Source organism: Polyodon spathula, chromosome 15, assembly GCF_017654505.1.
Source record: "Polyodon spathula isolate WHYD16114869_AA chromosome 15, ASM1765450v1, whole genome shotgun sequence".
NCBI lineage: Eukaryota > Metazoa > Chordata > Actinopteri > Acipenseriformes > Polyodontidae > Polyodon > Polyodon spathula.
In genome coordinates, this window is record NC_054548.1 from 11,021,939 (window position 1) to 11,046,198 (window position 24,260).

The 24,260-nt window shown below is 38.0% G+C and overlaps 1 protein-coding gene across 8 annotated transcripts in view; it reads right to left on the reverse strand.

The window, feature by feature from the left end:
• Positions 1-617: 617 nt before the first annotated feature.
• LOC121328017 (guanine nucleotide exchange factor DBS-like) overlaps positions 618-24,260 on the reverse strand; it is a 65,887-nt gene continuing 42,244 nt past the window's right edge. For 2 of the 8 annotated variants that reach the window (XM_041272445.1, XM_041272442.1), the window contains exons 5-33: positions 20,336-20,455; positions 20,065-20,181; positions 19,476-19,625; positions 18,914-19,038; positions 17,196-17,310; positions 16,409-16,528; positions 15,939-16,130; positions 15,057-15,248; positions 14,428-14,587; positions 13,775-13,845; positions 13,445-13,512; positions 12,968-13,034; positions 10,612-10,727; positions 10,460-10,529; positions 10,183-10,275; positions 9,795-9,887; positions 9,277-9,402; positions 8,911-9,132; positions 7,649-7,741; positions 7,437-7,515; positions 7,017-7,086; positions 6,457-6,578; positions 5,562-5,654; positions 4,784-4,843; positions 4,169-4,243; positions 2,587-2,690; positions 2,370-2,482; positions 1,539-1,642; positions 618-1,073 (exon numbers count right to left, since the gene is read on the reverse strand). In XM_041272445.1, the coding sequence (XP_041128379.1) occupies positions 979-1,073; positions 1,539-1,642; positions 2,370-2,482; positions 2,587-2,690; positions 4,169-4,243; positions 4,784-4,843; positions 5,562-5,654; positions 6,457-6,578; positions 7,017-7,086; positions 7,437-7,515; positions 7,649-7,741; positions 8,911-9,132; positions 9,277-9,402; positions 9,795-9,887; positions 10,183-10,275; positions 10,460-10,529; positions 10,612-10,727; positions 12,968-13,034; positions 13,445-13,512; positions 13,775-13,845; positions 14,428-14,587; positions 15,057-15,248; positions 15,939-16,130; positions 16,409-16,528; positions 17,196-17,310; positions 18,914-19,038; positions 19,476-19,625; positions 20,065-20,181; positions 20,336-20,455 (3,225 nt within the window). In that variant the 3' untranslated portion in view covers positions 618-978. Of the gene's footprint in view, positions 1,074-1,538; positions 1,643-2,268; positions 2,483-2,586; positions 2,691-4,168; positions 4,244-4,783; positions 4,844-5,561; positions 5,655-6,456; positions 6,579-7,016; positions 7,087-7,436; positions 7,516-7,648; positions 7,742-8,910; positions 9,133-9,276; positions 9,403-9,794; positions 9,888-10,182; positions 10,276-10,459; positions 10,530-10,611; positions 10,728-12,967; positions 13,035-13,444; positions 13,513-13,774; positions 13,846-14,427; positions 14,588-15,056; positions 15,249-15,938; positions 16,131-16,408; positions 16,529-17,195; positions 17,311-18,913; positions 19,039-19,475; positions 19,626-20,064; positions 20,182-20,335; positions 20,456-24,260 lie in introns of those variants that run through there. The other 6 variants (XM_041272443.1, XM_041272447.1, XM_041272446.1 and 3 more) reach the window with 6 other exon arrangements.

Here is a 24,260-nt window from a genome sequence, read left to right on the forward strand (position 1 = left end):
GCAAAAAAACAGTCCTTTGATAAAACCGCCTTTAAAAATAAACGAGGAAGCAATGTCAAGTACAGTTACAGTACAGTATACAACCGCAGTGTACACCACAGCAAAAGAAAGCAAGTCTGCATCAAACACTCACTTTGTTTAGAAGGTTTTTGTCAAAAGGCAAGAGAACCATAAAAATGGCTAATTAGGACGTGTAAAAAAAAAAAAAAAAAAAAAAAAAAACTTTTAGTATGTTCATCAATAGTAAAATGAAATTCTTTCTTAAACACTAGACGTCTCTCTCAATATCTTAGAAATGTTTGTCAAAGGTTTCTTTTAGCACTACAAAGTATTCAAATCCTCTTTGCAATCCAAAAGCTTTCAAAGCACAGACTAGGAATACCCTTTTACTGCTGCAGTTTTAACATTATACAGTGTCCCAGAGGACCAAACTGGAATGGCTTGAAAGGAATGTAGACCTGTTCCCTTAGTACGTCAATGGACAAAAAACTAGACATATATACAGTGCTGTACATGCAATGCTGCATTTCCACAACAATTCATGTTTTCATAAGAGCTTGCGTCTTGCAGAAAATATACAGGTTCTCATAACATTTTTTTTTTTGGGGGGGGGGGGGGGGGGGGGCAATTTTGGGAACTAGTTATCTTATTTCCTTATTTAAAAAAAAACACACACCACACACAATGCTGGTTCCTCATTGCGAATCACCTGCCCACAGATGCTCCTGTTAAAGTAGGTAAAGTCTCTCACGCAAATATTGCAATGCTCCAGGAGAAAACCGATGGTTTGCTTTAGAGTAGTTAGCACTTAAGTGTGGGCAGGCTGCACTGGATCACACATATGACAGAAGCCAGTGTTTATTCCTTCAGTCTGAAGATTAATAGGCTGTCAAAGCAACTGCCAGTGTTCTGGTCTATACAGAGATGGCCAGAATATTTCCAGGAACCAGCAGCAAGTTCAACAGAAGAAGCCAGTCCTTAGCCTTTGATATCACAGATGCTGGTGTTACTGGCTGTACAACTCTCACTGCAGCTGGAGGATGTGCTCAGGTTACTGGAACCAGTGCCTGATTCTGGGGGAAGAAAAAAAACAAAAACAAACAGCAATTATTACATTTCAGTGACTTGGGAATGGCCTAGAAGGGCTGGAGAAGATGGGGGGGGGGGGGGGGGGGGGGGGGGGGGGGGGGCTCGGTGGTTCAGCAGACCAGCTCACTTCTATAGCTGCTCATCTCTGGAGCTCTTGGTTTGAATCTGCCTTGGAGTCACAATAAAAGAAGCCTTGTGTCTCAAAGTATTTAGTCCACATCACCAAACCACCACAAAATTAGCACTCTGCTCCCAGTGCTTACTTTACAAAGAGCTCCTGTTGTGCAAGTACAGGCATCGTTCTAAACAAGCAGTTGCAGTCACTGATTTTCAACGATTGAAATGCACCATGTTTTTCCATCCAAAACAATACAGAAAATGATTCTATACGACTTCTCTCACTGAATAATAATGGGGAGCTATTAAAAAGGCCTAACTTGTAGACTAACCTGAGCTACACAAAGAAAACGAAGATTTGGAGTCCCCTATCATTGTCAGCAGGTTTGCAGCAGAAACCCATCCCTCTTTGCTGGTATTGAGGTTCTTAACATACCTGCCAAAACAAACAGAACTTCAGGGTTTCATTGTATTAAAGCCTGTAAAAGAAAAAAAAAAAAAAAAAAAAAAAACTCAAAACAACCCTCAACTTACATTAAAATGAGATTAATTCATTGTTAGAAGAGTACTCAAAACTAAAATTACCATACGGTTTATAAAAATCACTAGAAATATGACAAATACCTTAATTGATAAATGGGAATTAAAATCGCTTTGAGCAGTTGACAAGTAACACCTTCACGTGAGAGATTCTTTAAAAAGAGGAAGGGGTTTAGCAATTACTTCCAACTAAGGGGCGAATCAGAAAGACGGACAAACGGGCAGGTTAGAGGTTTCATCATCACTCTGTCAATCTAATATTGCAGGAATGAAACCAACCACAACTGCAGGAGATCAGTTTAAAAAAAAACAAACAAACAAAAAAAAGGTTGTTCTTAAATGATTTAGTGTGAAATTTAATGTAACAAAACAGCATCTGTAAATACAAAACTATGTATTTAGTAATAGTTCAAAAAGATACAAAAAAAAAACACATTTACAATAAGGACTGTGGCAATGTTTGGGAGCTTATGTATGTAGTGGAGAGGAATGCCTTGCATTGGGTTTGAGTACTTGAAATACCTGATGCCCGAGTATTTAATCCAACCCCTTATGTGAATATTGAATAGTCACAGCAAACCCAGTCCACGTCAGTAAGCAATGTGCTTCACTGCAATAAGTACCATTGCCCATCTTCTCCTTCTCGAATCAGCTGGACCATTTCTCCGCTTTTCACTGTCAGGTCATCTGTGTTTCCTTTGTCGTACTCGGCTACTACTGTATATTTACCAGGACTCTATATAAAAGCAAATTACAAGCTTTTGTACAGTGAAAAAACAACAACACACACATATTTCGATAGGGTTCCAGCTGTCAATACGGTCAATACATTTTACATACCAGTTTACCTGCTGCCTCCTCCTCTGCGTCCGAGGAATCTTCTGCGCTGGAATAACCTTCATTTTCTTCAGATGCATCGAGAGAGTGGGATGCTTTACCCCAAACTGGTAAAAGAAGGGGCCCAGTTCAAAATACATAGCAATAAGTATGACCACGCAATAAACCACACTGTTAGACAGAGCCAAACTTAAAATACCAGGGAGTATTTATACTTTTAGTTAAAAGATTCAAATCATGAAAGCCACTCTGAAATTAAAATGATAAATTACATTGCTAATCATCACTGCACACAGTTAAAACATAAACCTGCTACTTACAGTATAATAGCTATTTACAATATAATAACTGTCTGTTGAATTACACCAGACAACACCCTTTAGTAAATAACTGAACCTGATCTAACAGTTTATAAAAAGTGCCTTGTATCCCTCCATACACCCCCGTGAGAGCTTTTATTAGCACCCCGAAGGATCATCATCCCCAAATCACTTAAGCATAAAAATCTTGTGGAATAGACATCAGCTTAACTAAATTAAAAAAAATAATAATAATAATAATAATTTTGAATTATAGCCACAAAAAACCCACCATAGCAAAAAGGTAAATCATGGAAATATTAGTTTAGGTATCTCATTGGAAACATGCAATCATTTTTTTCATTCATTTACTATTTTGTGTATTGTATTTTAGGAAGGTGTACTTTAAAGCTCAGTTAAAAGCCACTGGCACCCACACACTCAGGTAGTTTACCTGTCCTTTTTGCTTGTAACAGACTAGAAGTACTGAGCCATTTTACTCGAGTCATTGTTGTTTGTGGACTCACATCTGTGGGAAAATCATGGGTCAGACTTCTCTCTTGAGGGGCCTTAACTAAAGTGAAAACAAGGTTTCCTGACGGACAGCATCACCAGTTTAGCACTAGACACAAGCAAATGAGGGTTTGTCTGGCCTTAACCAAGGACTCTACATAACACTTTGGGGCAGTCTGGCCACTCATCTGAGGAAGAGGTGATGCCTTTACCCTGCGAGAACAGACTGACTCAGAGCCAACGCGAAGCCATTCAAGACCGCCTCAATATCTTCAAATGATATAAGTTGACAATGCTTTCTCAAAATAAAATGTACTCGCATCAGGAATGCTTTCAACTCAAAGTACAGCAGCTCAATTCTTTAGGAGGTTTTTGATCGTGACAGACGGATTGCTTGATATAAAAATCGAGCCGGATATCAAGATTAACAATGTCCCTCGTTCAGCTGGTAACTTCTGGCTTCTGAATACCCATGACTATAAATTCATCCCTACCACTATACTCTGATTATTTCTGGTCACTTTCAAATTATTGCATGACGTACAGGAGGATTTATAATAATGTTACAGTATGTTATACCAAGTTGGTATTTTGGTTCATCCATAAGGCAGTAATAATTGATGAAAATCATCTTTTTTTTTCTATTGGGAAAACAGTTACAGGTATACGAAAAACAAACCAAAAACAAAAAAACACTGCTAAAAAGACAGAATTTGTACAATGGGAAATTAGATTAGTCCAGTAGTGATTCTACACTGCTTTGGAGATAGTACCTCTAAAGCCAAACGGCGTTGGATCGCTCTTAATCTCGTGCCGTTTTGCTTTATTGTCAGGGCTAGTAGGAGATCCTGTAAAAACATTGTAGGAAGAGAGACAGAACAAGAAAGAGGGAATTGAAGGGCACAGAAAGCAAGCCATGAATTTCCTTCAAACCAGACACAAAAAACACATCAAACAGACTAGTTCAAAACGGGTTGCACTATCCTAAGTCAACTAATAAAACACACTGTCGGGTGGGATATGTACAAGATAAAATAAATACTATGCACAACAACAACAAAAAAGGGAGGCAATTAAAACGTTGGAATACATTTTTCTAAAAAAAAAATTGCACTCCCAATGGGGAGCACAGTTCAACAAGTTGGATCGATTCTCTTCCAGAAGTGTGCATCTAGCCAACTCTCAGTGGAGGAGCTACCAGTACTACACCACAGTAGATCGAACAAACAGCATTGGGATGTTCCTCTTTGGGGATTTATAAATAGGATAGGGTAGGCATAAACTATTACCCCTGGTCTTATGATTACTGTAAAACAAGTACAGGTTAACACTCACACAGTCCCATGCAATAAATATATTTACAGTCTAAACTAGCACTCTAAGAATACCTGGTCTTGAAAGAAGTGCGATTGGTAACGTTCGACTTTTAACTGTGGGAGGTGGAGATTCTGTTAAGGAATGGAGGGCATGTTAGTACCTACATTATTGGAAACAGCCCAAAGCAGTATAAAAGCAGTTTAAACATTTGCTATTGTAGCTTTATCCCTGCAATAAATAGTGTACAGAAAAGTGAATTATACTAAACATCATTTTTTTTATTTTAGAGTGCCCAATTATTTCACCCCCGATTTTTTTTTTTTCCTCCACACCACAGCAATTCCCCACACAGCTCAGGAAAACTGAAGGTTCAGTGGGTGTCCTCCGATCCCACGTCCAAGCCAGCTTCCTCGTTTACAACCAGGAACTCAAGAGCGGATGTCAGAGAGCTACCAGCCTCTGGGAGGACAAAGGCCAGACCTGCAGGTGTCTGCTCTGAGCTGACTTGGCACCTGGCCAGCAGGGGTTGCTGTAGCACGATGAGAAGCAGCAGTACCTGATGGTTTTGCTTCCCTATCCCACAGGAGAGCCAGAGACAATACGACTGGAATCCCCAGCGAAGACTGGCGACTTTGCACAGCCAGGACTCAAACCTGCGCGGTATGACTCACCCTGCACACCACGTAGGCTGTGCTTTTACCATGTTAGTCACTCTGGTACCCCTACACTAAACTTCTTAATGTTAAACTATTTGTCATCTACTTCAATTATGTCTTGCAATATGGTTAACCCATTAGGTATAAATGAACAAATAGTAGAGGAAGCTAGAACTCTAGTGCCCGAGTTTACCTTTCTGATTCTTAAGGTTACTGAAGCCCTGCAAAGTAAAACGTTTTTTAGACACTGCAGAGCGCTCTGAGGTAGGGCTAGTTGTGGCTTCATCTTGAAGGAGGAAATTACAGGACACAGCGAAAGAGAGCAAAAAGAAAAAAAAAAAAAAAACACATTAAAAAATCAATTGCGAGAAGGAAGAGAATGAAGAACAAGTACACTTTAGAAACATTGCAGCAGAGAGATAGCAAGTCTAGCAGGCCACAAAAAGTACAAGCATTGAAATACACTGGAGCAGTGGTGTACAACTCAGGTCATGGAGGGCTGGTGTCCCTCCTGGTTTTTGTTCTAACCATACCCTAAATTAGTTAATTGGACCAATTAAGCTCCTAATAAAGTCCAATAAAAAGTACTTTAGTGTGCAGTTGGAATAAAAACCTGCCGGGCCACCGGTCCTCCAAGACAGAGTTCTGCACCACTGCACTAAAGTGAGTTAAAAATCAAGCTAACAAAAAGAATCCATTCATTTCAGGCTGATTTTCCGCATGCTTTGTACTGCAGAATTTTTTTTGTAACAATAAGGAATAGGTAGAAATATCTATACCAGGCGTGTACAATCCAGGTCCTAGAGGGCCTGTGTCCCCCTCCTGGTTTTTGTTCCAACTGTACCCTAAATTACTTAATTAGAATAATAATTGACCAATTAAGTAATTTAGGACACAGTTGGATCAAAAACCAAGTGGGACATCAACCCTCCAGGACCAAGATTAGATACCCCTGATCTATACAGTAGGTCCAGAGTAAGTTCTTAAATGGTTCATTTCCAAGAAATTCAAGTTTTCCACCTCTACAAAAATAGCAGTTGTCTATGAAAGTGCTCTTTATTCGTCCATTCTGCTTGTGTAGCGCTCACCTCTGCCTTTTTCTGAGTACTTTGGGGAAGTAGCTGACCCAAAGCAGCTATCTGGGCTGGCTGGTTCACTCTTTTTCTCATCCGATTTCTTGTTATTTTTTTGATGACTCTTAAAAGGACTACTGTAGTGTGAGAAAATCAAATTAAAAAAAAAAAAAAAGGGTCATCTCTATATATGTAGCAGCTGTGGCTTTTGAGAAACAGTGTTTGTGTTCAACACCCATGCATATGCATGTTATCTGATGAATCAAGTTAATGTTATACCACAACTCAAAATGTGCCATAGTAACCAGATTTATTTTCATCTGTTTCATGAACATGCAAATTACAACAAACTTCTTGCAGTAACTGATGAATACCCTGTAGTATACATTGTCAAAATGCCATGCAATCTATCTTTGCATGCAAAACTAATAAAAATAAAATGGATATTATCTAGTAGAATGTGTCCAGTACTGTATGTCAGGAAATATTATTTCAAACACTGAGGTTGCAGACATTTGTCTCTACTTCTTTAAATCATTGACACAAGCTAGCTGATATTTAACAGAAACACATACCTTGAACTAACAGGTGTACTAGCTCCATGAGACTGAAACACTTGTTCTGAAGACTTCTGTTGGCTTGCTTCTGAACAGAATGTTAAAGGCAATTAGAGGTCATGAAAGAATGCACACTGCCAAGAAAACAGCGTTAAAGGGTTGACCTGAAGCAAACTTCCAAAGTATTATTAAAACTAGGAGGTGGGTTAGTATTACAGCACATCCTATAAATTCAATTGGACCAAGACTGGGGTTTTGGGATTAACACAACATTGGCAGGGTAGTGGTGCTGGACAGACACTATTGGTTGTGTCCAATACAGAACACTACCTTACATGGACAGATAATAAAAATCGAGCTTCCTGAGCTAAAGATAAAGTTTTAAATAATTCCCCAACTCCAATTAAAAACAGAAACGCGACAGGAAGATTTTCTTACCGCGATATGCGTTCAGTTGGCCAGTTAGCACCTTCCTGATTTCATTTACCCATGCTGTTTTTATTTCTGGTGTTGGAGCCTAACAAAAATAAACAAAAAAAACCAAAAAAAAACCCCATAAATTCCTGATTAAGATATATTATATGTAATGTATCGTTTAAAAAATGTGTTTTAAATCTTGAACATTGTCCTATGCAACTGTATGGACTCACCTGTACAATGTAAACTTCCTCCCTTGCATTACACCAGATTTCAAACTTTTTATAATCTCCCTTTGCATTCTCTGTGATTCCAACAGCACTCATCTGTCAAACACAAATAAATAAATAAATAAAAGGAACAAAACACCTGGTCATGATTTTTCAAAGCTTTTTCTTTTACTCCAAATTGTTTTCCAAAAGGGGGAAAAAAAAACCCAAAAATCCCACAACAACCAGTAATAAAAAGTAATAACACACTTAAAACTAGCTTAAATTAAATACCTGTCAGGTTTATTTCTAGTTTTTCAACTTATGCAGTTTTTCTCCTTTGGAAAAAAAAAATTGCACTTCGAGTATAAGATTAAAAGCCATCACAAAGTTACAGTTGCAATGGGAGTTTGAGGGATTGTCTCTACCAAAGGTGTTTGCTCATAAGAAGTTTCTTTCTAGTTTATACAGTTAATTTGCATTCCTTTAAGAAATGTTGCCTTTGCATACACACTTCAAAACTGCGCCCAGAGTGCTGAATTCATTAATCCAGGCCTAATGAGGAATTCAGCCACCAGAAGGAAGATCAAGTTTTTAGACAAATTTGGTCTCCATCTCAAGAATGAGCTTCAATTCTAATTGTCTGGTGTTGGTGACAAATGTCCCATATCCTAGCAAGTAAGAAAGCATATTAACATATTGGAGTTTAAACCTGTTTTTAAATCACTCTATCATTCATACTATGACAACCACTTAATCACCTAATTAGTGAGGCAGTTGATTGGACACTGGATATGGAGTGATTTCAGCTGTTGAATTACAAGCTTGTAGAAAAGCAATAAAGAAAATCACAGAAATAAAACAATATGCAATGTCTGTCAAGAGAGCAGAGCCTTTGTGAAATCAGCATGTTGGAGGCTTGACTAGGGCAGCGTACTGGGTCTTGCTGTCTTGGGTGCTCGCAGTCAGCAATTTTAAACCTGACAAGACGGTATAACCAGACACACTCTGTCAATGACAGGCCACAAACTCGGAGGCCAAGAGTCACAAAACCTGCCCAAGATTGACAGATCCTTTTGCAGCATCTTCGTGCCTCTGTACCTGTTCCAAAACAGAGTTTGTCGTGTTTCGATCACATCCTCTGAATTTTATCCAAATATAAAAAAGTTATATATTTCTTTTGATACTCAGTATATAATACAATACAGTTAAGTGGTGCTCCTAAAAAGTCCTGTTGACTCAAAATATAGTTTAGTGTTACTACTGTTGAGTTCCAGCCAACTTACATTTAGATAATGTTTGAAGCTGTAGGAAGGTGCCTTCTCATATCCTTCCCCATTCTCTTCTCTCTTCTTGCAGAACAGCAGGGCTTTCTGATGCAGAAAGAGGTGCCTCTGCATGGGCTTGAAACGGGCCAGGTCCTTCACCTTCGAGTGTCCCTTTTTATGCTCCGTCCACACATTAAAGGATCCTTGCATTAACAGCTTGCCAAGATCATTCAAGTTCCCCTTTAACGAGATTGAAAAAATTGGGTTTGAACATTTGTGTGTGCATGTGTTTTACACCAGCAAGAAAAATCATGGTCGTCATAGGAGGTTTTTTTTTTGGCAACGACCCATTGTGTCAGTTTATAGAAGATGGAGTTTGCTCACGTCATATCCAGTAATGGCGATCAGGTGCATGGAGTCGTTGACAGCTTTCAGAATCCCCAGTATTGCGGTCAGGGCCTCCTGTAGATCCTCAGACCCGTCACAGTTTTTGCTGTACTTCAACAACTCCTAAAACATTGGGGACAAAAGGGACAGTTTCCCCAAAATGTCTGACTTACCTAAAGTGTCTTCTCAACTGTACATAAAATTACAATCAATTAAATTCTGCAGCGCAATTATCAGCTTTTCTAAGTTAATAATAAAGCCTCATTACAAACCCAATACATTCATCTCTGCATGGGCGAATAAAGATAATTATTTCCTTGAACTTAAATTTCAGTCCCACCACACACAAAAGCATGTCCCCTTTTCCAATTGAATGGACTTTGTCATATTTCCCCAATGTATTGCAATACAGTCCAAAGCTTTGAAATACTGCATGAAATAGGAGTACCTATAACATAACCACATATTTCTCACTAAAATACCAATAGTCTAACAATAGTCAAAAAGTCCCTTACCTTTAATAATAACTGATACTTCGTTATCCTCTGTACGGGTTTTAATAAATACGAGTCCAAGCCTAACTTATGTTCGAGCTTCTTCTGGCATTCCTTTTTCAAACAGAGAAAGAAGAGATACATTTTGCACAGAAACAGCAAAAGGTTGTAGGCTGCAACCAGCATTTGCTTGTATTCAGCTGCCCCTTCTATTTTGCTCTATACAAAACAAACAATAAAAGCATATTCATTGACTTTAACCTATTAAATACATGAATTTCACTCCACCTTATGTATTTCCCAAACATAATACTCTTGTCCCCATTTGTAAATTGGCAGATTGAAAGGCTTGGACAGCTCCCTACCCCCATTTAATTAAAAAAATTCAAAATTAACTGAAAGAAAATACCTGAAAGAAGACACAGTCTGAGCACTGCCTCCACAAGCTTTCTGACCTGGGTTTATTGTGGCAGTACTTTTCATAAATCTGTAAATCTTTCATCTACAAATGTGAAAAAAAAATTACTTAAATAGCCATCTTATCCAGGTTTCATTCCCACAGTTTGACAAAAAGTCACACAACAGTGAAAAGTTTAACAAATCTCATGCTAGGTACAAACTGGAGCAGACTTTGTAAATTGCTGAGTGGCAAATGGCCCACTACAAGAGTCTGCAGTGCAACATACCCTTTCAAGAAAACACCTTCCTACAAGTTCTGGATAGTGGATGTAATCTTCAAGCTCCTTTAGAAATATCCTATAAAACAAAAAACAAGGTCAGCATTAAAATTACAAGCTTTGTAACTCGAAACAAACGAAAGTGGGGATTAACCTCTCACCTATTATGGAATTGGTAGATTTCTGTCATATTACCAAAGAGAATCTCCTTCTTATTCTGCAGTGCCGCTGGTATAAGATGCATCATCACAGGGTTAGCCATCTCTGCTGCATATCCCTGCAACACAATAGCATTGGGCCTGTCAGATATCAGGACTGTCACTGTAAAGACTAGAACACACACTGTCCAGACAAAAGAATTGGGCCTTCCAACACCTTGTAGACACCAGGTACTTGTAAGCTGGTATACTCTTGCTACTAGTAATTCTTTTTAGCATATGTTGTAATGGGCCTTCTATTATAATTACTGATGAAGCCTACGGGTGAAACAGGTCTGTTTTTCTTTGTTAAATTTCGCAATATGTTTTAGAAATTAAATGAATTATTTAATGAAAAATTCTTATTTTTTCACTTTGTTCACATTTTTCTTTTGGTCTACGCATAGTATTGTGTTGCTATTTTTGAAATGCTTTTTTTGAGCGAGGGGTTTTCTTTTGTTAATTATAATTAGCACTAGAATTTATGAGAAAGAAAAAAAAAATTGTGGGTGTAACAAACAGGGCCGGCCTTTGTGTGGGGCCCGAGCAATAACAACCTCCCCCCGCCCCCCCCAAAAAAACACAACACACCCCACACATTATATCAATAAAATGGTAGGCTACTGCTCACTTTCAGTAATCAAAGTAGGCAAACCATACTTCATGTGTGCTGTCACTTATGTGAAATAATAATAATAATAATAATAATAATAATAATAATAATATAATAATAATAATTACAAAACTGTTTGCAAACGTTATCATATTTTATATAAATCTAGAATTATATCTGACCGATCTACTTTTCAAATCCACGTGGATACTCCACATTCAGCTGCAGTTTTGAGTGCTCTAAGTTTTGCTGTGTAAATTACACTAAAACATGCCCAGCGAAACATCATGACGTTTTCTTCTGAATATTGTCGCCAAGAAGCAGCTTTATTTTACACCACGCTGCATTTGTGAGTGTACTTCCAAACACGTAATTTGGTGCAGATACCTGTTCAGACCGTTGGTGTGGTGGTCCGTCATACTTTAATACCCACAATATCCATTCATTATTGATTAATAGTAGCTACTCACTTTAAGAAAAGCCTCCAGTAAAACTTTAAAAGACGATGCTGCACTGTCCTGCGCCGTGTCTTGGTTTTCTTCAGTGGAATGTAAAGAGGGACAGGCTATTTGATAAGCTATCAGACAGCTAACCCTTAGATGTTGCATTTGTAAAAATACATTTCGATAACGCTGTATATTGCGTGGTATAAATTAATATTAAATAGATATGCAATTGCATATTAAGTTAATGTTAAACATTTAATAAATATGCAATATTAGTTTCTTTCAAAATGTTAACCAAATGTCGATTGAAAATGTAATTGCTTATCACGTCCATTTATATTCCGTTTTGTTATCCTTGAAAATGTGTAATAATTTCCCACTGTTTACATGTCCTTATTGAAAATACAGTTAATCCGACTTAAATGTTACTGGAGAGTAACAAGAAATAATTCTACATAAATGTAATATGCAATTGGATGTTTAATAAATCTTACTTTAAACATTAATTTAATATGAATTTACTTAATATTAATTTATGCCATACGATATAAAGCCTTACTTAAATTTCTTATGCTCGAGTACACTCAGATAAGGAAATGCGTCCACTTTGTCAGTCAGAAAGTGCAAATGTGGTAACGTTACATTGGAAGCAGAAATCAATATTTTGGGAGATGACTATTGTGAAGACTCTGAATCGGATTCATTGGCTTCCTGACGAAGATTTTTATTTGGCGTTTTGTGGGAGCAGAGCTTCTTGTTGCCGCTTGACTTGAATTTCTTTATTATTTATTTTTCTTTTACAATGGCCCGACTCGTACTTGAGAAGAGCACACTTAATACTCGCGAGACTGTTTCGACTCTGAAAACGTCACACAATTTGTGACTGCCGCCTTGCCCTGTGCCGGCCCTTGTAACACACAAGAGAGACACAATACAGGTATCCACTTACTGTATAAGACATGCATCATTGATAGGATTTCTACACTGAAAAGACAGTGAATGTCACAGACTCCGAGTCAACAACCTTGCACTCCCTTAGCCAAGTAGTGCTAACCAGGCAACATGCAGCCAAAAGAAGTAGTATACATTTTATTAAGGTTTTATTTTGAGTTTGCTTTCTGTTTTTAAAAGTATTTGATGAAGTAATGGGAATTAACACACAAAGTGTCATTATTTACATATGTGCTTCAGTTGTTAAAATGGCAATGAGCTGAAGGTAGAGCTGCCATATTTTGCTGTACTGTTGTACACTGCCTCATACCTCAAGTACACACCGCAACTCTTCCACATAGGCCCTCTCTGTTTCAATCAGCTCGTTCATCACATGTCTAAAAAACAAAAAACAATAAATAAGAAATATAAAATGCACTGTTATGCTAATCAATTTGTCAACATTTGTTTCTCTGTTCTTTGAGTTTCACCGTATGAATAATAGAGCTAGAATTGTATTATTTTTTTTACAAACGGGAAGCATCTTAATTTGAATGTGACGGCAGCAGTGGAAAGTGTCACCTTAGTAAGTTTGTTAATCTTTAATGAACCCAAAGCAATATACCCACATGCACATGTAACACTACGGCCCAGCTAGGCATAACAAAACATGACTATTTTGAAGCAAGTTACAAAACTATCAAGAAACTACCAAGAAAAACACTAACTGCTTCTTCCTGCATCGGATAACTTTCTTGACTTATACAGATAACGTTATTCCTCATATATCACTTAAAGAAAGTTTCACCTTCGCAGTACTGCTAAGTTTTCCTCTTCCTCAGACATAGATTCAGTCTTGCTTTCATTACATTCCCCCTGAAAGATACAATATGGAAGCTGAAGTGATAGTTATTTATACACATTTTTTGCATTAATATACAGAATAATTAACGATCCTTTCCCTTAAAATCAAGTCTTTAACAGACCTGTTTAAAACTGCTCCCATTACATTTAATACTGCAAGGCACAGGGAGACAACCTGCTTCTTCTAAAGTGAAGAAATGGTTAAGGTCTCTCCAGCACTACAGAAACAGGTCAATGGAGAGGCAAGCTGCATTACATTCAACAGGCTCCTTACTTTTCGGTAGTCTAGCCTGCGCAAGGCGTCTTTGTCTGGGGAGAATGTGTTTTCAGAGCATTTACGGAGTCCTACATTACACAGACACAAAAAAGACATTTCAATAAACATATTGCTCATATAACTGTACAACATGTATTACAAATTCAACGCGTACGTCACCTAGAATTAATAAAATCTCTTTCAATCTTAGTGCCCTCTGGTATATCACAACGTAGTAGATATATTTGGAATTTGCATATTACAAATAAAAACACTACAATTAAAAGAGCTGTCTCCTCCCTAGCACTCACTAACACAATGTAGAAACTTTATTAACAATTCATTTTAACAACCTGGCTATGGGAAAAGGAAACCAATGAATGTCACTTTGAAAATAATTTAGTTTTTTCCCCTGTAAAAGTGATGCATAGTACAAGAGTGTTTAAATGATTAAACTGTTTTCATGTTTTCTTTACATGTTCCAGTTCATTATAATTTCAAACGTGCTGAAAAGCGTTTAACAAATGCTTTGCAAGACTAGAGATATTCAACAGAATCCACTGCATTTCCTGCAGTTACAAAGATCAGCCTCTAGAGGGGGTCTGTCACATGCTAGTGAAGCAGAGGGCAGCCTGCGTCTCAAATGAAGGATCCGGTACAGCAGTTCAGACCTGGGGACGAGTGAGGAGATTTACTGAAAGCCTCAGGCCTGGGTGCCACTGGTTGAACAGGTCGGGTCTGCTTGGCAGCCAGCTTTTTCAAGCTCACACGCCGCTTCTCAAACATTTCCTGCATCCCCTCCTGCTTCTGGAGCACCTTCTGCACATGTTCCTGTGGAGATAACAACAAGCATACATCCCAGCTTTGTTTAAAGTTGTTTAATATAGGCTACCAAACAAGGGCAAAACAGAAAGCATTCTAGCTGAACAGATGAATCTTTGTTTTTGTTACTTAAAAAGGATGTCAAAAAGGCGTTTAATTTTTTTTTTTTTACTTATAATGACAGTCATAAATAATAATTTGATGCAATTCTATAGGTATTATACATAGCTGTGCTTGGAAATTTGCTAGAGAACCCTGCATTGGTTCTGAGATTTCTGCTGAGAGGTCCTGTTTGAATAAAAGTTGACCAAACCAGGCCTTATCCTTTCAAACATATTCTAGCTGAACAATGTGAAAAGTGTCTGTGCAGTACAAATTATACATCAGCTTCCATAACATTGATCTTTAAATGACACGGAACCAGGAATGGTCCACGTCCGTTATAATAATGCGTCCAACCCCTGTAAAAGAAACCTACGCTGAACTCCTGGTTAAGTATCGATTCATAGTCGCTGGTGATCGTGTCAAGGTCGTGGAGCTTGTTGTCAGCGGCAGCCTCCAAGAACCTCTCGATCTCCTGCAGGGCTGACTGGGCTCCATCCTGAGACTGGCACTTGTCCACAGGCTGTGAAGCCAGTAGGTATATCCCTTCATCACACCACTGGGCAGCCTGGATAGACAAGGGAGACACACTGCTGCATCAGAAATGAATGGTAAACCAAGGTTAAATATGAAAACAGACATATTCAAATGAGAGAAGAGGTGGGGTTGGGCAACACATCTTTCCATAAGCTTGATTCCCAAGGTGAGGACAAGGCTGAGCAATTTCTGGGGGGTTTATGTTTTAATGCCTCAGCAAGGTTATAGAAATACATCAGTAGCAGTGTAAATTGTGTTATATATATATATATATATATATATATATATATATATATATATATATATATATATATATATATATATATATATATATATATATATATATATATACAAACACACACGGTATATATAGCAATTCAATTTAATAGTGCTATGTTGCCGACAGTCAAAATCAGGAATTGTTATTTTAAAAGTTGGTTTAGTAAATGTTAGTGCCCCAAAACAACTCTTGGATTAATCCAAAAACCTTTATCAATATTATCTACCTAAAGAATTCCACACACCAAGTTCAACAGTTTTTCATGAGTAGACAGTAGGTGCTGTGTTTTAGGTTTTTTGGGATATATTTCAGGGCTATACAGTATTTCAGGACCAATGCAGGAACATCTGAAATATGCTAGTGCTAGTGTTTTCTGGATTAAACTGATGTTGCAGTGTTAGTTAAAAGTATTACAAAGTCGAGAAACATCATTTCAATGACCTTTTCAAGACACTGGTGCAACTCCAAACACCTGTGGAGGAAAGCCTTCCTCAGCTGCATCTCTGAGGCCAGGTCCTCAGTCACACGTCTCAGCTCATTGCATTTGGGGAGAATCGAGTCCACAGCATAGTGATTGTTCTGGATCAGCTGATCCCCTTCCGACGCCAGGTCCTTCGCCTGGTCCAATACCTCCTGTCGGAACAAAACAGGTTCAAAATATCTGCTGTCCTTCCTGTCAGACATGAAAATTAAACTGGATCCTTTACACTTTAAAATCACAACTCTTCATATGATACGTATACATGAAGAATATATTCCATATTTTATTAATATAATTCCATTATTTTAACTGCATTGAAGTATTGCCAGGCATAAGGCAACTAATGGAACATGGAGTGGTTGTCCAATCTGGTTTTTATTCTGAAATGTTGTAGAGTTGGCTCTTGAAAGGAAAATGCCTGGTTTCTTACACAGGTTTTCTCTTCATGACTACTCAAGTCTCGCAGAATGTGCTCCACGTGTGTGCTGCAGTTTCCTGGGTCTGTGAATGCAGCCAGGCGCTCAGTTACCAGATCTAATGACACCTTGATCTGAATAAACAAATGGAAAATAAAGATTATATTGACTTCCCCAATGAAGCATAATGCATAGCTTTTTTTTTTTTTTTACTAATAACTTAAGATGCACCTTCTGTACGTTAGATATCTTAAATTTAAGTGGGATACAATCTTAATTCTGTTATTCCAAAGCAGATTTGTTTTGAGTAGCTACAGAACTGGTGGCATTGAGCAATCTGCACAAGAAACTCATTTTCTTCTGTTCTTGATAGGTTGTTTTCCCGACTGTCTGCAATTTCAACAATACTCTGTTCAGAATGTAGATAACAAGCTCTTAACAATCAGTGTTTATTGTGCGGCACTGCAGTGGAATAATTGAAACGAAGAACATAATAATGGAGTTGTCCCTTAGGAACTGTGCTTTAAAGAGTAGTAACAAGCACAAATGCACCAAGGTACTATATATATATATAACATTGTGGTAGTTGTTTTTGCACTGTTGAGTTCTCTTCTAAACACAAAAAGGTGCTGAACTGCAGTTCCCCTTCCTCAAGATCTGAGTGGAAGTCAATACTGCAGCAGCTCAGAGTTCAATGGAATTAATAAGGCTCACTGATCACAGGGATGCAGCTCTGACAGAAAATTTAAATCAATCCCTCACCGCTCCACTGACTGCCCGACAGCCAAAGAGGGGACTCACCTCCCGGAAATTCTGCTCAAAATGCCGGAGCTGCAGGCACTGCTCAAGTTTGCTTTGATGCTTATCCCAGAATTCATCAAAAGCGGTTTCAGTCTCATTTAACTGACCGAGCAGCCTGAAACAAGAAGGGGGGGGGGGGGGGGGGGTGAATGGTTAAGGGTTAAACCAATGGAACGGCTCTAATAGAGCTTTTGTTATCTCAATTATGTTTAAAAAAATATATATATATATATATCAATTGGGTTGAGGTGTGACCATGCTGGAACACATGTGGCTCAATTCTGTAAAAAGCCCTGATCTGATAGAGACCCTGTTATCCAGTTCTGCAGCCAGCTGGCACTTTGATTTAAACTGGTTGTATAACTCCACGATGCCTTTCACTTCTACAGAGCGCACCATTAGAAGCTTTCCACAGGCTGTTCCAATGAATTACTCATTTTAGCTGTCGTCTAGCAATTAGCAAAATACATCTAATTAGATATACGTTAACAAGGAGGGTTTTTTTGTGGTTATGAGAGGTTTATCTATTTTCTGGTAAAATAGCGAACTCACTCCGATTTGCGTGGATAATGCAAGAGAGAGGTGTACAGTCAAACATGGAGTAGTTCAGGGACTGAAAGGTTTGTGTATAGCTACAGTAATGGATACAGCTAAATAGCCTGGTCTTGATCTAGATTAGTACTTCTGACAGCAGCGTCATGTTTCTGGTTAATTCAATCTTTGAATTATTGCAAAGTAACTTGATCTACTGTCTGTGCAAGCTGCCTCTCGTCTCAACATCTGTTTTTGTAAACAGGACCGCTTCAGTGGTGAAAATAACAATTGTCTGCATTGAAGTTGACACACACGCTGAATTACGATAGCCTGGCTTCTGTGGTACACAAAGCAATCTGTGAAACACACTGCATGGATTGTATAGATGTCAAAATCAAAATGTGGAAACTAGAACAGATCCATTAAATAAGTAATGCTTGACACAGCTTTAAACTCCTGGCAAAGACCTGAATGTGGCAACAGTTAGATGTTCCAAGCCAACATCAAGACCACTTAAAACAAGGGCAATTACCCAGGTCATCTCCAACAGGGTCAATTAAATAACAAAGGGTCTGGTTGGAACAAAGTCTTGCAGTGGAATGGATCGGAAAAGCCAAGGTTACCTACTGCCAATTTAAAGGGATATCTTGCCCCCAAAAAAGTGAATGTAGAAATTTCTGTGACACATCTTTCAACTCACCTACAGCTTAAGGTCATGAAAATGCCATTTATTAGAAAAAACGAAACAAACAAACAAACAAAAAAACTAACAGACGGCACTCGGGTCTGAGGAGGCTAATTAATGGCACTAGTATGAGGCTACATGGTGTAGGTATTAAATGTTAGGACATTTTTGATAAGGTTTCATCTGCAACTTTGTTTTTGTAAGAAATGCCTGCCACCCACAGTGAACTCAACCTGGTGATTTTTTACAGTTTTGACATTACTCTCAATATGAAATTAAATCATCTAAACAATCCATGCAGGAGTCAATTAACAGCGGTTTAATAGATTGGACTGGCTGTTCTTGCAGCTGAGATTTAATAAAAAAGTAAATGTTGGTCCTACTTCAAATGAATAAAGAACAATTCATACAGACAAAAGAAAAAAAATTACAGGAAATGAATGAATAAGGAAGATGGATGTGCATTCTGCAGAATAAAGGATTCAGCAGCTTTCCTCACCTCTCCACAGTGGTCAGATTCTCCAGCTCATCCTGGTTCAGTGTGTAATCTGGATCCTTCGTGATTGGCTTGTTAATGCTTTCAAGAAGTCCATGTCCTTGGTTTAGGGCTCGCCTCAAATCTTCCTGTAAAACAATGAAGGCAAAGCCATATAGATTACCAGCTCCCTGTTACTATTTAATATTACACGTGTTCCAGTGAAAAATTGTGAATAAAAATCAATAAAAATCGACCAGACAGAGAGAGTAAACTGAAGTTTAGTCAGTGGGAAGATTCATATCGATCTCATTATATATGTTTACATGGGTACTCGCATGCAGAGGGCAGGGGGATGGGGGGGTTAAAGGGTTATTACAGTAAAACCATCACAGTGTGATGAAGCATAGTAAAAGCCCAGAGAAGTATGGAAAAGCATATTACAAAACATGATAAACCATGGTTAACTACAGTAAATGCATAGAATAAGCATGTGAAAACTGGGGGCTATAAAAAGTCAACCAGCCACTTTGCAATATAGCTGTTGACAAAACGCTAAGTTGCTTTTAACTCTCACTGAACTCACCTTCATCTTCGCCTTCTTTTCTGTATGTACCTCGAGAAGGCTCATGGTTGCCTGCACATCATTTGGCAGTTCAGTTTCTGCAAGTTCAGTCCCAAAAGACTGAAGCACTTGAGCAGTCTTTTTCACCATTAGGGCAAAACCTTCAATCGCCTATTAAACACAATGGTAGGGGAACATTAGTGGACTGGGTGTTAAAACTGCTTGATCCAGTAGGAATAGATACAATATTCAATTATGGCATAACATATATTCAAATAACCAAAGGAAAAACCCATGATGAAAAATTTAGATAAAATGGCTTATTTTTTAAAATGACAATTTTATTTGATACACAGACCACTATGTACCCACACCCTAGAGCTCTTAGTTTGAGGTCACATTTTAAATTAGAAAGCGATTCGGTACCATCAGCCAATTAGCTTTCAGCTCTAGCGGGCTTCAGGAAACAGTTCAAGGTAAATCTAAGTTTTAAAAGAAATGTGTTTTTTTAATAGCAATGGTGCCCTCACCAATGGCTCGGGAGGCATAACTCCAGTCATTGTCAATTAAACATTGACACACTCGCTGAAATTGACAACCCAGTGCTTACCGTCCGATGAGAAAGCCAATCATCATGGATATATTCCAGAGTACCACCGAGCTCTTGGGTTAGCTGGTTTCTATCGATGTAACTGTGTAATTCTGTTACTGAACTCAGCATGATGATCTTCCCCCCCCCCAAAAAAAAATGAAAAGAAAGTGTTAATACAGGTGAAACCTCCAAATGTGTACTGTACATGAAATCCATTATACAGTTTGAATGTGGAGATTAAAAAAGCGGGTTATTTTCCCATAGCTGAGAAACACAGAGCAGCACTTACCGGTACCTTCATCTTAAACTCATCTTTGTTGAATCTGAAGACGAGGTCAGAGAGAGCTCGTTGGAACAGCCCAGTGGGACGAAGCACCAGGATGAGCTGCAGATTCCCTGGGAAGGACCCCTGTGAGACACACAACACACTGATCAGGGACACCTGCTTTTTACAACACAGGACTTGCATCACAACAAATTGTAGCTGGAGATACAACACTATGCCCCACTATCCCACATTTACTGACCATTTTCTTGAGAAAACAAAATTAGGGCTGCAGAATTTTAAAAAATACAGTTCACGTATGGCATGCCAAATCACTTACAGTATTTGTAAATTCCTAATGAGAAAACACATTACATTATCTTATTTGTCAAAATTACAAATGCACATTGTACTCTTTGACAGACTAAAAAGCGCAGGTAATGTGGTACTTGACGTTTTTGTCTAGATGTTATCATAGTTTAAAATGCCACACTCACGCATGGGAATAAAGTACAAGTAGCCGAGGTCTTGGTCTGTCCTTCAATCGAAGGCAACAAAGTACAAAAGGATTGTACTTTCACAGACAGAACTGTGTAATTCTCAATAGAACAGAAAAAAGGGTGATGTGTAGCTGGAGTGACTAGGTCATGACTGAGGGGAACTTGAAGATTTACAGGAGAAAGTTGTCATGACACCTAAAAATCGACACTGTGTCCAAGTATAGCCACTGGATTTCTTGCAATTTTCTTAGTTCTGAGTAAATGATTATTGTCCCAAAAAATTGGTTTCCCCAAAAGGGTCTGTGTGGTGCTGAATACAACTGTAACGCATCAGCAATATACTATACAACACTGCACACATAAACGGATTTCCATATATGACATGTTAATCTATTTGTTCCTTTTTGGATGTTACTGTATAAATAATTTTATACAACATTTGATTCCAAACTCATTAAAGTTACAGTCACTATGAGTGTTCCTTTGTAAATTTAGTTAGCACAGATATTGCTACATTTTGGTTAGTAGTACTTTTAATGAATTTAAGTTTAACATTGCTGTATATGAAAAAGCTCATGAGACATACAATTTTGTTATAAGGAATTAACGAATGTTCTGCCACTCAAATTCAATGAGTCTTAAAAAGACAAACATGCCTTCGTAAAGCTTACCTCTGCAGTTCTGTACTGTGAAAGCAGACTAACATTTAAATAAATAAATAAAATAAAACAACTGTATCCTAAATCTATTTATCTCACTATGCTAATATTTTGAGTGCTGGTAGCAGGTACACTTAAAACATCCCTGTGGAGAGAAACCACAATGGACCGTCTGCAAGAAGATGCTGTGTATAGAACTACTGCTGTTCTGTACAATGTCCCTTGGGGTAGTATAGCTGTTGAATCAATACCCTGCACACAGCTATAAATTAATCAGAATCCTGCGGGACAGTTCTTTGTGATTTAAGAGATTTGGTGTAACCGCACAATCTTCATACCCAAAGTAATAGTTCTTTGAAATATCCTATTTGGTAATGGAGAGGATGGGGGCTGTGCGGGCGTCTTGTGTACACTCAAGCCCATCACATTTCAAACAAAAGTTTTTGTTAAATTGTGTCCAGAGCTGGCAGACACAAGTGTATCATTATCTGACTACCAGTAGTAATATAAAACTACTCTTACCATAAACTGCAAAAATGCACTGTAAAAGGAACAAACAAGCTTATGTAAGTCACCATAGCATTTACATGAGGGATTCTCCTTAGTTGGCCAGGTTGCTTTTAATTTCTTGATGTATACTGTACAGTAAAAACAGTTATGAAAGAAATATGAATTTAATCCCCCCCCACACACACACAAAATAATCATCATCATTCTCTGGAGAGTCTCAGCTATTATTATTCTCTCACCCTCAAACCAGATTATGAGCATGCAAAGACCAATTAAAATCAGTGAGATGCGTTACTGATCTACTATTTGAGTCAGCAGCACTGCAGTTGTCTGTATCCGTAAGCAAGTCAATTCTAAATAAAACCTGATCTTAAATTGTAAGCGATGTGTAAACTTCCATTAAAAGCAAATACTGGTGAAACTCAAACAAATACACATGTACTGTTCAGTTTCACATATCACTTCTACAGTATGTCAGTCTACTGCAGACCTTGGCCACTTATTTTCACAGGCTGAAAGAAAGCATATCAAGGGAAAACCAAAACAATGAGATAAAAAAAGACATATGGACAGACACATTCTCATTTGGCGTTTGTTGATCATTCTAGTCGCTACTGTTTATGCAAGTGTGGGAATGAAGCCATAAACTAGACTTACTGAGGTACGGGAATATCTCAAACTTTCAAGAAACATATTCAAGCAGCTTGTGGGAGTGTCTATCCCAGTATCAGCGGCTCTATATGTGTTTCTTGCAAAATGTGCATTTCCTTCGAAAGTACCACTAAATGTTCTTGTCAGGACAGCAACAAGCTATAAACAAGAAAAAAAAGCACCTCCCCAGGTTAGTTACAGTATATCTGCATTGAACATCTACAAATTTACTCAAGCACTGCTCTGCAGCCTAGAGAAATAAAATGTATTAGGACGATCATTTTTCTCTTCTTATTTTAACAGTGTACATGGTACTTTACAGCCACAGAATAAAATGCTAAAAATTAGTAAAACAAACAACACTTGTGATGAAAAGACGCTGTTATAAAAGGTCATGTCCTTTTGGCTCACGAACTGGGAGAGGGCACAAAATGCAGAACTGTCAAAGAACCCCAATATATTCTAATTTGGATTGTGGTACACTGCATCTTTAATAGAACATCAATACAGCGATTCCTATATCTGCCTAACTGCCTATACTACATAGCTTATCTAAGCCATGTGAAATCCTCCAGTTTTCAGTTTTTGGAAAGGAATTGTGATGACATAACACTACTGTTATCAGTCTCTGTGCTGGGAGCTCTGTTAAATTAGTTACATAAAATCTCCCCTATTCCACAAACTCAGCTTGGCTTCATTCCAAAAGGTTCAATTAAAATAAGAGCTGCACAAACACCACACACGTTGGCATCAGGGTTACTGTGTGCTTTCAATCATTAAAAAAACAAAGTGCCTGAAATGACATTTCCAGTGAGTCTTTACTACTTAAATTAGCACTGCTTTAGCAATGACATTTACATTTATTAATACACTACAAGTTCTTATTTCAGCAACAAAAGCAGTTCAGATTAAAATGGTTCTGCATTATTAATACACAAAAGGGCTTTCAGGCAGTTTATTTTGGCATAGTCCTGACCGTTGCACTCCACAAACCAGATTCTTAACCTCCTGGCACTTCTCCCTTTGGCTACTATATTCCTGGAAGGTCACAAATCACATTTTTTGCACATGAAGTGCAGCTATGAGAAAAAAACCAGACAGACAGACAGGCATGCAATTACGTCAGCCTAACAGCGGCAACATGTTTATAATATGCAAATACGAATGTGTAGTGTTCTGAAGTCGCCTTATTCAGTGACTGCATTCTCCAAGTTACAAAGCTTTTGTGTGCAGAGAATTCAACAGCTATGGTTAGTAACCATACATCCCCTTCTGCAGCTATAAACACACAGTAGAAGGAGCCCTCAGGATCATGAAATCACCATGACCTACAGTACATCTAAAAATCCAAGTGTGAAATATGTATTCATTTGACACTTTCAAATATCCCCAGATTCTGATATTCATAGAAGAATGTTCTAAGTTTCATCCAGGTTAGATAAGCGGTTCTTTAGATATGAAAAACTGTAACGTGTGTGTGTGTGTATATATATATAGATACACATATACATTATATATATATATATATATATATATATATATATATACATACACACACACACACACACACACACACACACACACACACACACACACAGGTGCCTTTACTATAGGAATAGGGCTCCGCAG